This window comes from Phyllostomus hastatus, unplaced genomic scaffold (assembly GCF_019186645.2).
Source record: "Phyllostomus hastatus isolate PE091 unplaced genomic scaffold, TTU_PhHast_1.1 phas_contig_34, whole genome shotgun sequence".
NCBI classification, from domain to species: Eukaryota; Metazoa; Chordata; class Mammalia; order Chiroptera; family Phyllostomidae; genus Phyllostomus; species Phyllostomus hastatus.
The window spans coordinates 60,368,032-60,382,172 of NW_025333857.1; the positions used below are offsets into that span (position 1 = coordinate 60,368,032).

At 49.4% G+C, this 14,141-nt stretch overlaps 1 protein-coding gene across 1 annotated transcript; it reads right to left on the bottom strand.

The window, feature by feature from the left end:
- Positions 1-1,332: 1,332 nt before the first annotated feature.
- On the bottom strand, positions 1,333-7,448 carry HDHD3 (haloacid dehalogenase like hydrolase domain containing 3). The gene is made up of 3 exons (XM_045840492.1): positions 7,312-7,448; positions 6,680-6,919; positions 1,333-2,824 (listed from the first exon to the last, which is right to left on the bottom strand). Exon 3 carries the CDS (start codon positions 2,654-2,656, stop codon positions 1,901-1,903), a length of 756 nt encoding a protein of 251 aa, XP_045696448.1. The 5' UTR covers positions 2,657-2,824; positions 6,680-6,919; positions 7,312-7,448; the 3' UTR covers positions 1,333-1,900.
- Between the last annotated feature and the right edge of the window lie 6,693 nt (positions 7,449-14,141).

The following is a 14,141-nucleotide window of genomic DNA, read 5'->3' on the forward strand; positions in this document are numbered from 1 at the left end:
CTCTGAAAGTGTGCTCAGTAATTTACTTGCAACAGTGGGTGGATCCAACCCAGTCCGCAAACGTACTGGCAACTCATTTTTGGTTGCAGTGACTTCTGAGGCCCTTGTGGCTCTAAGACCACAGCTCATGACCCTGTCCTCACTGCCTGACACTCAAGAAGTTGTCTGAGAAGAGCCTCCCTGTCCCTAAACCACAGTCAAAGCCCAATTCTTCCAGATGGCACCCAAAGTCCCTTACCCCATGCTCCCCAAACCACCAATCCAACTACCCACAGCAGCCTTCAGGCCCCAGTCCACAGGCTGCTGCTAGGGATACCTTATCCTTCTGTCCATCAAAATGCCAACCCAGCCCTGGCTGGTGCTGCTCAGTGGGTTGAGTACTGGCCTGTGAACCAAAAGGTTGCTGGTTCGATTCCAGTCAGGGCACATGCCTGGGTTGCAGACCAGGTCTGCACTTGGGGTGTGCGAAAGGCAACCACGCATTGATGTTTCTCTCCTCCCCTCCTCTCTGAAAATAAAATTGTTTTTTTAAAAAAATGCCAGCCCCAGTTCAGGGTCCTCTCCAGAGCCTTTCCTGGCTGTCAGTACCAGAACATAACGTGCATGTGCCTGTCTGCTTTTTGCCTGTGGTGTCCCTTGTGTGTGGCACTGGCTAGGGCACAGGGGTGGCTGAAGAGGGGAAAGGCAGGAAGAGACCTGGAACTTAAAATACCCAGAGACTTCTTCAGTCTCTGTAATTCTCTCCACAGTCACACTCCTGCCTCCTTGGGCTCTGGTCCCCATTCCTGGTGCTTTCCTACCCCCACGCTAACCCCTATGACTGGGGTGTCCTTTTGAGACTGAAATCCTTTAGGACGCCTTCCCTATTCTCCCAGAATCTCCACTGCACTGTATCTTGTAACATGGATCCCTTTCTACTTGCAACCTCATGGCCTCACCAGTGGGCTTTGGAGTCAGGCATGCCTGAATTGGAACCCTGGCTCCCTCCCATACTGGCAGACTGTGCAACCTCTGAATCCCTTGTAAAGTGGAGTTCATACTACCTGTGCCCACTAGGCAGGTCTGAGGACTCTATATGCATATAAAGGAGCAGCAGAGTACCTAAGACGTGGTGGGGGTGGGGGAGAATCACGTTTCTTCTCATGACTGTAATTGTGGCAGTCCGTGTTGAAAATCTGTTTAGTGTCCATGGTCCTAGAGAGCATATCCTTAAGCACAGCTGAACCTCCTCTGACCTCAGGCTTTGAGGGGTGGGGGAATAGGGCAGGGTTTCAGCCCTCATGGCATTTATAGGCATTCAATAATAAGGGATACAGGTGTTAGACAAAGAAGTACACAAACACTTAAGTTTAATGAATTCAGCATGAACCACGAGGTTATCAATCTGAGAACCTCATCTGGTCTTTGTCAGAGGACCTCCTGGCTGTGTGAACTTTCAGGAGGGATCTGAAGAATGACTGTGTAGGAAAATGAGGTGGTTAAGTGCCCCTGGCACTGGAAAGAACAAGTGCAAAGGTCCTGAGGCAGGGCAAGGAGTCTGGTGCTTGGGGTAGGCAGGAGTCAGTGGAGGAAGGGCTTTGTAGGTTGAGGTACAGGGACTTGTAGAAGCCTCAGGGCCTGAATGAGGGGCCCTAGGACCTGTGCCTCAACGCTAGCAGTTTCTCGTTCTTTTCCTGGTTTGCACATTGGGGTTCCACTTAAGATCTCCCACAACAAAATAGCCCTGCTGCTAAAACAAAGCTTGAAAGTATTGGGCTGGCCAAAAAGTCCATTACCTTTTCTCCATAAAATAAGACACTGACTGCATTAGAGTCAGAATGCACTAGGGAGGCTGCAGGGAGAGAGTAAAGGGCTCCCTGTCTCCAGGGTCTGTCGGGCCCAGCCACTTCCCTCACCAGCCTCACTGCCCTGTGGATGAGCCCTCCAGGCGGTCAAGGGCAGGCAGCAGATGGGGCAGTGAGGGGAGGATATGTTCTTGGGGCACAGAATCTTTGACCACAGGATCCAGAGACCCCGGGCCAACCACTAGAAAGCTGTGCATGCCTACAGCCCGTGCCCCCTCATAATCATTGTGGTAACTATCCCCAATATGGGCTGCCACCGCTGGTTCCACCTGAGCAAGCCGCAAGGCCTCATGGAAAATGCGGGGGTCCGGCTTTTGCCAGCCAGCAGCCCAAGAGGTCAGCACAAAGTCGAAATGTTCCTGCAGACCAAGACCCACCAAGATGTCCTCTAGTCGCTGGTCGAAGTTGGAGATCACTGCCAGCCTCAGGCCTCGTTTCCGGCATTCCCTCAGGGTGGCCTCCGCCCCCTCCAACAGCTGCCAGGAGCAGGGGCTGCGGAAGTCCTTGTACAGCTGGGCAGCAATGGGGCCCACAGCCTGGGCATCCCGAACACCCGCTAGACGGAAGGTCTGCAGGACCACATCCCACCACCACTGGCGGACAGTGAGGCCGTGGCTCAGGCCATAGTTGGGGAAGCTGCGGCTGTGAGCCTTGAACACCTGCCTGAAGGCTCGTTCCAGGGCTGTGGCTTCCACCTCCAGCCCGTGGGCCTGGGCCCTGGCGGCGTATTCCTCTCCTACAGGCCGGCGGAGCCTGAGCAGCGTGTCCTTCACGTCCCATGTCAACAGCTGTATCTTTCGCCGGTGAGCCATGGGTCTACAGGAGGGGACCAAGTTCCTCCCAGGTCCACCTTAGTTTCCCAGGGCCAAGGGGAAACCAGGCTGGACAAGACACATCTCCTCGATCTAATGGTTGTCTCTTTCCAGGCCTAATGGGCCAGGATCGCTGGCACTTGGGTACAGTCTTCCCAGCCGAAGATCCTGGAATGAGATGCAAGTGGAAGTTCAGGCTTTAGAGTCACGCAGACTGGGTACAAATTCTAGTGCTGCCCACTCACTGTGTGACCCTGGCAGTGTCTGTCTCTGAAGCCGTCTCCTCATGCATAAGAGCACAAGGGCCCAACCTCACAAGATTGCTGGACTAAGTGTGATTATCTGTTTACTGCACAACACACTTCTGAGCACTGATTATGTACTAGACTCTGGGCATAGGGCAGAGTTTCAGCCCTCATGGCTTTTATAGGCATTCAATAATAGGGGACACAGATGTTAGACAAAGAACTACACAAACACTTAAGCTTAATGAATTCAGCATGAACCACGAGGTTATCAATCCGAGGACCTCATCTCGTCTTTGTCAGAGGACCTCCTAGGCATGTGGACTTTCAGTAGGGATCTGAAGAATGACTGTGTAGGAAAATGAGGTGGTTAAGTGCCCCTGGCACTGGAAAGAACAAGTGCAAAGGTCATGGGCAGGGCAAGGAGTCTGGTGCTTGGGGTAGGTAGGAGTCAGCTCAGGCAGGGCTTTGTAGGTCAAGGTACAGAAACGATAATGATTGCCATTCCTATTGTTAGCAATGCTAAAGGCAGAAGGGTCCTTGCAGACCATGTGACCAAACCCTGGCTGTTCAGCAGGGAAGACTGATCCAGAGAGGGAGAGATACTTAACTGAGATCTCATTGAGTCAGCAGCATAACCAGGACTAGACTCTCTAGCCAGTGTTCCCTTCTACTGCTTGGACATATTTGAATAAAAAAAAAAATTCTAGAAAATTAGGATATACTTCCAGTCAAGATGGGGACATAAGCAGACTCGGCTCCCCTCTTCACACAACCACATCAAAATTACAACTAAAATATAAAACAACCATCACTCAGAACCATCAGAAATCAAGTTGAATGGAAGCCTGACAACTATGGAAATTCAAGAAACCACATCCATCCAGACTGGTAGGAGGGGCGCAGACGTGGAATGGGCTGGTCCCTCGCCCACGTGTGGTGGATAAAAATTCAGGCGGGAGCTCTAACCGGTGTGGCTCTGTAGACTGAGTGCCGGCCTGCAAGCCAAAGGGTTTCTGGTTTGAGTCCCAGTTACGGCACATGCCTGGGTTGTGGGCCAGGTCATGTGAGAGGCAACCACACACTGATGTGTCTCTCCCTCTCTTTCTCCCCCTCCCTTCCCCTTTCTCTAAAAATAGATGAATAAAATCTTTTTAAAAAATTCGGGAGGGATATCCTTGGGAGCAAGGAGTCCCAGCCCCACACCAGGCCCCAAAGCCCAGGGTTCCAGTGCCAGGAAATTTAGTCCCCACAACTTCTGGCTGCAAAAACCAGCGGGGATTGAGTCAGTGGAAGAAACTGCTGGAGTCACACACAGTTCTTCTTAAAGGACCCACACATGGACTCACCTACTCAGACTCACTCCCTCTGAGCTCCAGCACCAGGGTAGCAGCTTGAAAGGTACCAGTGGCACACAGGGAAGAACTGAAGTGTCTGGCACAAGACAAGAGGACGCCATTGTCCCTTTGCTAAACCCTACCCCCACAGAGCCAGCAAGCTGGTGCCATGTCTAAGAATCCATCAACCTGGCTAACTCTGTTTGACCTGTTTTATTTTTTATATATATATATTTTTTAAGATTTTATTTATTTATTTTTAGAGAGGGAAGGGGGGGAGATAGAGACAGAGAAACTTCAATGTGCGGTTGCTGGGGGTTATGGCCTGCAACCCAGGCATGTACCCTGGCTGGGAATCGAACCTGGGGCACTTTGGTTCCCAGCCCGCGCTCAATCCACTGAGCTACGCCAGCCAGGGCTGTTTGACCTGTTTTAGAAATCCCCAGAGATTCCACCCCTCCCAATTTAGGAGCCCACCCAAGCTGCTTTTCCATATGAATGGCTGGTCTTGGCTCCTTCTTCACAGCTTCCTAAATCCTCTCAAATAAGCAACAGCTGGCCTCCGTGAGCCCCTGGCCCTGCACAAGAAGCCAGCCTAGGTTAACAAACAGCTTGGCTTCTGGAAATCTCCAAATCCAGCACAAGCAGCAGCCATCTCAGATTGTTCTATAACTCAGGCATGGTGGCTCCAGGCAAAACACAGGTGGGGGCTGACTTTGGCCTGCACCATCTGGGAAACCTCAAGGCCAGAGCACCCAGTGGACAGATACAGACCACACTGGAGCACCACCACCCTGCCCCTGCATGGTTAATTCTCCATAGAGGGTGGGGGTTGGTGGTAAGTGGTCACAGCCAATCCTTGCAGCTGACTGGCCTGGGTAAATCCCTCCCAATGATCTGCCAACAGTAACCAAGGCTTAACTACAAGAGGAGAATGTACTCAGCCCACATGAAGGTAGCACTTCAACTACCCAGCTTGAGTGAAAGGGGAGGCTGTGCCACTGGACCCTACAGGAGACCTACTACATTAAAGCATACTACCATGACATAGAGTCAAAGCAGCTCTACCTAATACATAGAAACAAACACAGGGAGGCTACCAAAATGAGGAGACAAAGAAACATGGCCCAATTAAAAGAACAGATCAAAACTCTAGTAACAAAATGGAGCTAAGCAATCTATCAGATGCAGAGTTCAAAACACTGGCTATAAGGATGCCTAAAGAACTTGGTGAGGACCTCAATAGCATAAAAAAGATCCAGTCAGAAATGAAAGATGCACTAATGGAAAAAAGAACAATTTACAGGGAAATAGCAGTAGAGTGGACAAAGCTGAGAATCAAATCAATGATATGGAACATAAGGAAGCAAAAAACCAATCAGGACAACAAGAAGAAAAAGGAATCCAAAGAAAATGAGGGTAGTATAAGCAGCCTCTGAGACAACTTCAAGATGTTCAACACTCGCATCACAGGGGTGGCAAAAGAAGAGAAAGAAAAAGAAATTGGAAATCTATTTGAAAAAATAATGAAAGAAAGCTTCCCTAATTTGGTGAAGGAAATAGACATGCAAGTCCAGGAAGCACAGAGAATCCAAACAAGATGGAAGCAAGGAGGCCCACTCCAAGACACATCAAAATTAAAATGACAAAGGTTAAGGATAAAGAGAAAATCTGAAAAGCAGCAAGATAAGTTAGTTACCTACAGGGGAGTTCCCATAAGACTGTCAGCTGACTTCACAAAAGAGATTTTGAGGCTAGAAGGGTTTGGCAAGAAGCATCCAAAGTCATGAAAAGCAGGGACCTACAGCCAAGATTGCTCTACCCAGCAAAGCTATCATTTAGAATAGAAGGGCAGATAAAGAGCTTCCCAGAAAAAACCAAAGGAGTTCATCATCACCAAACCATTATTATATGAAATATTAAAGGGACTTATTTAAGAAAAAGATAAAAACTTTGAACACTAAAATGGCAAAACAACAACAAAACAACATATCTATCAACAACTGAATCTAAAAAACAAACTAAGCAAACAAGGTGAACAGAGACAGAATTCTGTGTACAGAGTGCTTTGACGGTTGCCACATGGGAGGGGCTGTGGGGGAATGGGTGAAGAGGTGAGGGGATTAAGAAGTACAAATAGGTAGTTACGGAATAGCCTTGGGGATGTAAGGTGCAGTATAGGAAATGGAGTAGCCAAAGAACTTATATGCATGACCCATGGACATGTGTGATGGTGGGGGGAATTGTGTAAGGGAGTGGAGTGTGCTGGGTGAAGTGGGCCAAAGGGGGAAAAATCAGGAAAACTGTAATAGCAATAATCAATAAAATACAATTTAAAAAATATTATTATATTAGGAATCCTCAGAATGTTAAAAAAAATTTCTTTTTGGCAAACCTGTACTGCATAGGACAAAAGGCAGAACAGAGCAGCCTGGTCCTACCTGTCTCTAAGCCTCTCTGCGCCCCAGCTTCGTCTTTAATGAGGTAATAACATCCGTCTGGGTGGACAGCGGTGAAAAGATTAGCGCTTCAATGCACAGGAAACAAATTCTTCAGCTTGCTGTCCACAGGCTAGATGCTGCTTCTTCCCCCAAAGTTGATACAGGTTTCCAGCGGTCAGAGTGCAGCTATGTTTGCAGAAGGGACGCGCCTGGTGAATCTGGGATATGTCTTAAAGGAAGCTGATCAAGAAAGTGAATTTAAGTCAGCTTGAAACTTAGACCCACGGAAAGACCCCTCTCACTTTGCGGGTGGGGAAATGCAGGCCCAGCGAGAGGCGGAACTCGCCCAAAGTCACGCAGGGAGCCCCTGGCAAGGCTCAGATGAGAACAAAAGGCTCTGGCTCCCGAGCCACAGCATTTTCTATTTCTAGAAGCGGAGGTGGGGACACTGGTTTCCCCCTCGCTCCCCCTCTCTCTAGGGCTCGGTGGCGGCGAAGTCCACCTATGTCTGCCGTTACAGCAGAACCTCTACGGCTGCCGTCTGCGGCGTGACCTAGAGAGGGGTGTTCTTAGGAACAAACCAATCTCCGTTCCAGCGCGCTCCGAGCATGTCCCCGAGGCCCAGGACTCACCTGCCTCGCGAGGAAGCCGCTAAGGAAGGAAGCCGCAGCCGGCCACCAGCCGGGCAGAGGCGGGCCGAAGCTCCGCCCGGCGCCCGACTCTCCTCTACTGCGCTCCCGCCCGCTGCCGGCTTCGCCCCGCCTCCTGCCCTCCGTCCAGTCCCGCCCCCTCCTCCCCTTTCTACCTCCCTCCTGTCCCATTCTCTCCGCGCACCCTGGCACCTTCACCTTTACCTCCTCCTACCCGGCACCCTCTGTCACCCTCCCTCACTGTGCCCCTCGGTCCCCTCTCCGCCCTGCGAAAGACCCCCACACCTTCTCGGGTCCCCATCTCCCCCCGCCCCCCACCCTGCGTCTCACTGTCACCTAGCACTCTCTCCGCCCCTCTGCACGCCCCTCCCTCCGCAGTCTCTTCCATTTCGCCTTGTTTGCGCTCTCTCCGCGGCCCCTTTCCCTCCCCAAGCCCCTCCACTTCCCTTGGGCCCAGACGCTTTGGGGAGGAGCTGTGGCTGACTTGGGAGGCGGGTTTTTTTTTTTTAAGATTTTTTTTATTTATTTTTAGAGAGAGGGGAAGGGAGGGAGAAAGAAATGGAGAGAAACATGATAGGTTGCTTCTCCCACGCGCCCCAACCTAAGCATGTGCCCTGGCCTGGAATCAACTGGCGACCTTTCACTTTGTAGAACGACCGTCAACCAACTGAGCCACACCAATCAGGGCTGAGGAGGGGATCTGCATCCCCGCAAGGCTTGCTGAGTGCCCTGTGGGCTTGGCCAAGGCCGGACTCGGCCTGGTCTGAGTCCCCAAGTAGTACCGGGAGGGAGCTGGAAACTTGTCTAACTCAAGACAATTTGCTGAGGATAGAGTCCTGTGCAGTAACCTAGCTGCTTTTCTTCTCGTTTTCAGGAAAGAAAAAAACAAAACAAAACACTACTCATGCTCATTTCAAAAATGTTTAAAAATACGAACTGTACAAAATAAAAAGTGAAAGGTTGCCCTGGCTGGTGTGACTCATTGGATTGAGCGCCGTCCAGCTAACCAAACGGTCGCGGGTGGGATTCCCAGTCAGGGCACACGCCTGGGTTGCCGGCCAGGCCCCCAGTAGGGGGCATGTGAGAGGCAACCACACATTGATGTTTCTCTCTTTTTGTCCTTCCTTCCCCTGTCTATAAATAAATAAAAATTCTTCTTAAAAATGAGTGAGTGAATGAGGTGGGAAAAGCTCACTAAGTACTCATCGAGCCCCTGCTCCAGGTCTGACCCTGTCCTTCGCTGAGGATGTAGTGGGAAACAAGACAGAGTTCCTGTCTTTATGGATCATGGGTGGGGGAGACAAAAATCAAGTAAATATGCAAGATTTCAGATAGCCATGAGTGCTGTGGAGGCAGCGACAACAATGGTCTCCTGAACAGTGAGGGGTGCTGGGGGGGGCACAGTGGGTCTTGAATGAGATGGTTAGAAGAGGAGCTAAGATCTGATGGCAGCCAGGTGAAGATTAAAGGACATGTAAGGAACTGGCAAGTACAGAAGGTACTGGGGCCCCAACCTGCTTGCTGAGGAAGAGAAGTGGCCTTGGGGGCTGGGGGGATGGGGGGAGGGCCCCGTTGCTCCCTACTCATTGGCAATTTTGGTTTTATGCTATCAGACATTTTTCTGGGAGCACACAAACATGCATATAATAGTCTTCCTTTCTCCCCCCCCACCACTCTCTTTTTTTCTGTCCTTTCCTTTTCCTTCCCTTCCCTTTCCCTCTTTCTTTCTCTCTCCTTTTCCTGACTTTTCTTTCCTTCTTTCACAAAACTTCCTCCTGTATTCCAAGGTAAGTCTGTTGTTCACTTTACTCAGAACTGCCTCACCCTCCCTGGGCTCTGGCCTGGGAGAAAGTACAAAGTGCAGACTCACAGACCTTGGGCCCCAAGGGAGGGCCTGACGGACTCCAGAGACTCACCAGCGAAACTTCTGTGTCCTAAGCGTGATTCGCAGAAGTGGGAGTGGGAAGGGTGATGGGATTTCACAGAATCTAACAATGTCTGAGATTGGCCACTTTTCACGGTCACCTGAAACCCAACCCCTTAGGGTTTTTAAAAAATTTTTTGTTTTTATCTTCACCCAAGGATATGGTCATTGATTTGAGAGAGAGAGAGAGAGAGAGAGAGAGAAGGATGTCGATCAGATGCTTTCCAGGTACATGACCTGAGCAGGGATTGAACCGGGGACATTTCGGTGCACGGGATGATGCTCCAACCAATGGAGCCACCAGGCCAGGACCCAGCTGCTTAGGTCCTGCTCCCCGCACTGCCACCTGACTGTCTGTGAGGCAGCCATTAAATTCTTTTCCTCTCTGGGCCTCATCCTCACACTATGCAAACTGGAGGGAAAGGACCAAGTAACTTCCAACTGAAATTCAGGTTAGCTTAAAAGTTAATTTCCAAGATAATTAACTTTGCCCATGGAACCTGGGTGAAGGGCGTGTTTCCATCAGGATCAAATGAGAGCACATGGAAAAGCTCTCTGAGAAGTAGATGACTCTCTTCTGTTGAGATAACTGAGTCACCTGAGCCACCAAGGGTTTTGTTCGGTTACCTATTTCAACCCAGGACACCCATTACGTAAGGGAGGCATTTCCATCATAATCCACGTGAATGTGCCCTTGGAATTATGGCCCTGAAATCCTGTTTATTTTATTGTCCTTTAGGTTCTGCCTTTCTCCTGAGTTAACTTTTTCAGCAGAGAAAAGGGAGACTCGTGTGTTACAGTAAAGCCAACGACAGGTCCTTGCTATTCTGAAACAAGCTTCTGATTTGTTGCCAGTGTAAAAACGAGGACACTTGCCCTGACTGGTGTGGCTCAGTAAGCTGGGCATCATCCCGCCAACTGAAAGGTCGCCAGTTTGACTCCTGGTCAGGGCACAGGCCTGGGCTGTGGGACGGGTTCCTGTGTGTGGGCACGCGAGAGGCCATCGACCAGTGTTTCCCTCTCACGTTGGTTTCTCTCCTCTTTCTCCCTCCCTTCCCTTCTCTCTTAAAAAATGAATACATTTTTTAAAAGTCGTAAAAAAAAAAACAAAAATGAGTGCACTTGCTAGATGTAGTGTCCTCCCTAAGTCCTCAGAGTTTTCGTACCTTGATCTGTCCTGTGAGTCCCGGCCGGGCGACAGTCCCTGGAGGTCCTTGTTATGCCACTACTTGAGATGCTGGTTATTCTCTTCGAGGAAACAAGTACAGGAGGGCTCTCTCCTGAGGTCCTCACCCTGAAAGTTGTGTCGTACTAAGTAAACCCAGGCGGGGTGCACCAGACACGTCTCTCTTTGTGCTTTCACGTTTTCATCTACTTATTTCTTCAAGTTAACTTTTATTAAAAATGTATCATACATACAGAAAGGTGCAAAGATGTGTAAGTGTCCTCAGATTGTCCCATAGTGAACATACGTGTGCAACCAGCACCCAACCCGAGAAAAAGAACAGCTCCAGAACTCTGGAGTTTCTGTCTTCTTCCAGTTGCTTACCCCTCCACCCCCAAAGGCTAACCACTGTCCTGACTTTTTTTTTTAACTGATTTTGAGAGAGACAGACCGACAGACATTGATTTGTTGTTCCACTTAGTTATGCATTCATTGGTTGATTCTTGCATGTGCCCTGACCAGGGATGGAACCTGCAGCCTTGGTGTAGCGAGATGACGCTCTAAACCACTGAGATACCTGGTCAGGGCTATCCTGACTTAATTGCATATTTACTTGTTTTTGAACTGTATGAAAATGGAATAATATAGCATGCACTCTTTTGTCTTCTTTGCTCCAATTTTATTTGTAAGATTCATTCATTCATGTTGCTGTGTGTAGGTCATTCATTCTCATACCTGTAATGTTCCATTATATGAATATACTGCATTTAACTGTAGATGACATTTGGCTTATCTCCGGTTTTTGGTTACGACAAATATTAGAAAATGTTATTATGAACATTCTCAGATACGCCTTTTTTTTAAAGATTTTATTTATTTATTTTTAAAGAGGGAAGGGAGGGAGAAAGAGAGAGAGAGAGAAACATCAATGTGCAGTTGTTGGGGACCATGGCCTGCAACCCAGGCATGTGCCCTGACTGGAAATCGAACCTGTGATGCTTTGGTTCGCAGCTTGCGCTCAATCCACTGAGCTATGCCAGCCAGGTCAGATACGTCTTTTAGTGAATATATGTACACATCTCTGTTGGGTAAATCCCTAGATGTGAAATCACTAGGCAACAAGGACGTGCTCAGCTTTAGCAGGTGGTGCCACTTTTCCGAAGTGGTTGTACCAGAAATATCCGAGAGTTCCAATGGGTCCACATTCTCAACAGTTTTAGGCATCCTGACGATGTACGGTACTATCTCACTGTGGTTTTAATTTGAGTTTCTCTGTTGACTAATGAAGATAATGCCTTTTCATATATGTATTAGCCAAGTTTTCATTTATTTACACAAATCCTTGGTAGATATATATCGTACATGATATAAAAATAAAGTTGAAGCTAAGATAACACACAGAAAGCCAAAGTCCCTCTCAAATCAACCCCTCACCCCACCCCTTAGCAATGCCTTCTCCAGTTTCAAGCACTGGACTTGGAGTTAGGAGACCTGAATCCCAGCATCACTCTGTCCCTGGCTTGTGTGCATTTCAACAAGTCCCTGCTCTGGGTCTGTCTGCCATCTCTAAGCACCTCTTTACTTTGCTATTCTGACCGCTGTTTCTGTGGTTACAAGAATCTCCATGTGATGGGGATGGTCATCTGCCCCAATATCCATTCTCTTCATCCTCCTTAGCGATCAGACCCCTGAATTTTAGCTGAGCGCCTGGCTGCCCCACTGGACTCTATTTTCCAGACTCACGCACATTAGTAGGCGTGGCCATATGACTAAGTTCAGACAAGGGCATGTGCACAGAAGTGACTGTGTAACTTTTGGGTTGCACCCTTATTAAGAAGGGCCGTGCCCTCCACCTGCCCTTCTCTTCCTGACGGCTGAAGAGGACCTCTTGGTGGGAGCTGGACCCACCGCCTTTGATCATGAGACAGAGGGGGAGATGTGTTGATGACGACAGATGAGGCGGGGGCCACGACCTCCTGTACCACGTAGCTGACACAGCTCTGGACTGCTCGGAGATCTTCCATCTGAAGCTGTTGTTACTTTGGCTTTTGCTATATCCACTGAACTTAGTAGAGCATCTGGGGAATGATTTTAATTTGGGTGTCAGGAGAGGTTGCCTTGAGGAAGTGACACTTAAGCCAAGATTTTAACAAGAAAAGGAGACAGCCATACAGCTTTTGGGGGGGACTGTTTCTGGGCAAAGGGGACCACTGGTACAAAAGTGCCGAGACTTCGCCAGCCTCCTGTGTGAGGAGGGAGACCTGGGGTCACGTCCCCCATGTCCTTGTTTACAGTGACTGAGCCGACGCCGTCCATCAGACCATCACAGGGCCAATCGATCCTCCAGAGATTTGCTATGTGAATGATGGGACTGAAAATATCCTTCTCCGGAATTCTAAGTCAAAAGGACATCTAAGTATCATGTTACTGTCAAGTGGCAAAAACCATCTGAGAATAAAGCCAAGCTAGGAAGGGATGGAGGTCTCTGTGAGAGCCTCTGACCCTGCAGGTAGCCACTCCTGACTTATTACAATCCGTTCATGAACACCAATCATTTCCTCCTTTGCTACTGAATTTAGTTTTCTGTCACTTGCAACCAAGAGAACTCAGAAGAGTACAGACTACAGGGTTCTGCGTCACAGGCCCTAATATGTCGAGTTTGCAGTCTGCATGGGGTATGGAGCAGCAGGGTTCTTTTTTTTTTAATTGGAAAATTAGTAATTAACTGGCTGGTTAACATGGCTGATGCTTTGTGGGACCCTTAACCATTTGACCAGTGAGGATGTCATTTTAGGGATCTCGGAAAAGCAAAAAGAGAGGATGGCTGGCTATTGGTTGTGACTGACAGGAAGGTCCTGTCAGAAACAGACAAGCTTTGGTTCAAACTGGCTCATCTGAGCGAGAAATAGGAGAATGTCTTGTGAAGAGAGGCCCCTTGACTCTCACTGATCAGCTGTGACGCCCGGAAGCCCGAGAATAATGGCCATGAGAACTGTGGAAGCTGAGTTCTCCACCCAAGGATACAGTCACTGCTAGCAAGAGCAGGGTCCGCACCAGATGGGACTGTGGAGGAACCAGACTCCCCCAGGGCCACCCAAACCCCTCCAGCTGCTGGCCTGAACATTACTTACTGCCTTTGTAGACAGAACACAGGGTGGCTGGAGGGGGTTCAAGGCTGGCACCCCAGGCGACAAGTCCTGACTCAGGAGAGCGCCACTCACCTAGACTAGAATGCCTGAAGGCAACTTAGGCCCTTGGTCCGCCCCACTACCGGAGCTAGGAATAGTGTCGTGTTAGATCCTTAATTTTGCTACCATTTATTGGGAGGAGGTTTCTCCATTCTTCCCGGTGATTCAGCCACACCAGCCTTGTTTGCCAGCTCTTTCTAGCCCCAGGATTCCCTCTGCCTGGAATGCTCTTCCCCAAACACGTTAGCTTGGTGGCTCATCCTTCCGGTCTAGCTTAAATACCAGCCCCTCAGGGAAGCATTTTCTGATCCTTCAAACCTGGCCAGGTTCTGGTGACGGCCTTCATAGCACCTGCACTACATCACTGGTGACACACACGCCTCCTGGCTTTCAGGCAGACTCATTCCACTTAGTGTTGCCTCTCATGTGTGCGTGCGTGCGTGCGTGCGTGTGTTGGGGGAGAGGGGTTTGCACACAAAAAGAGGTTTGCTTCCTGTGGATCATCTGTTCTGAAAGGGCGGTGTCTGTCTACTAT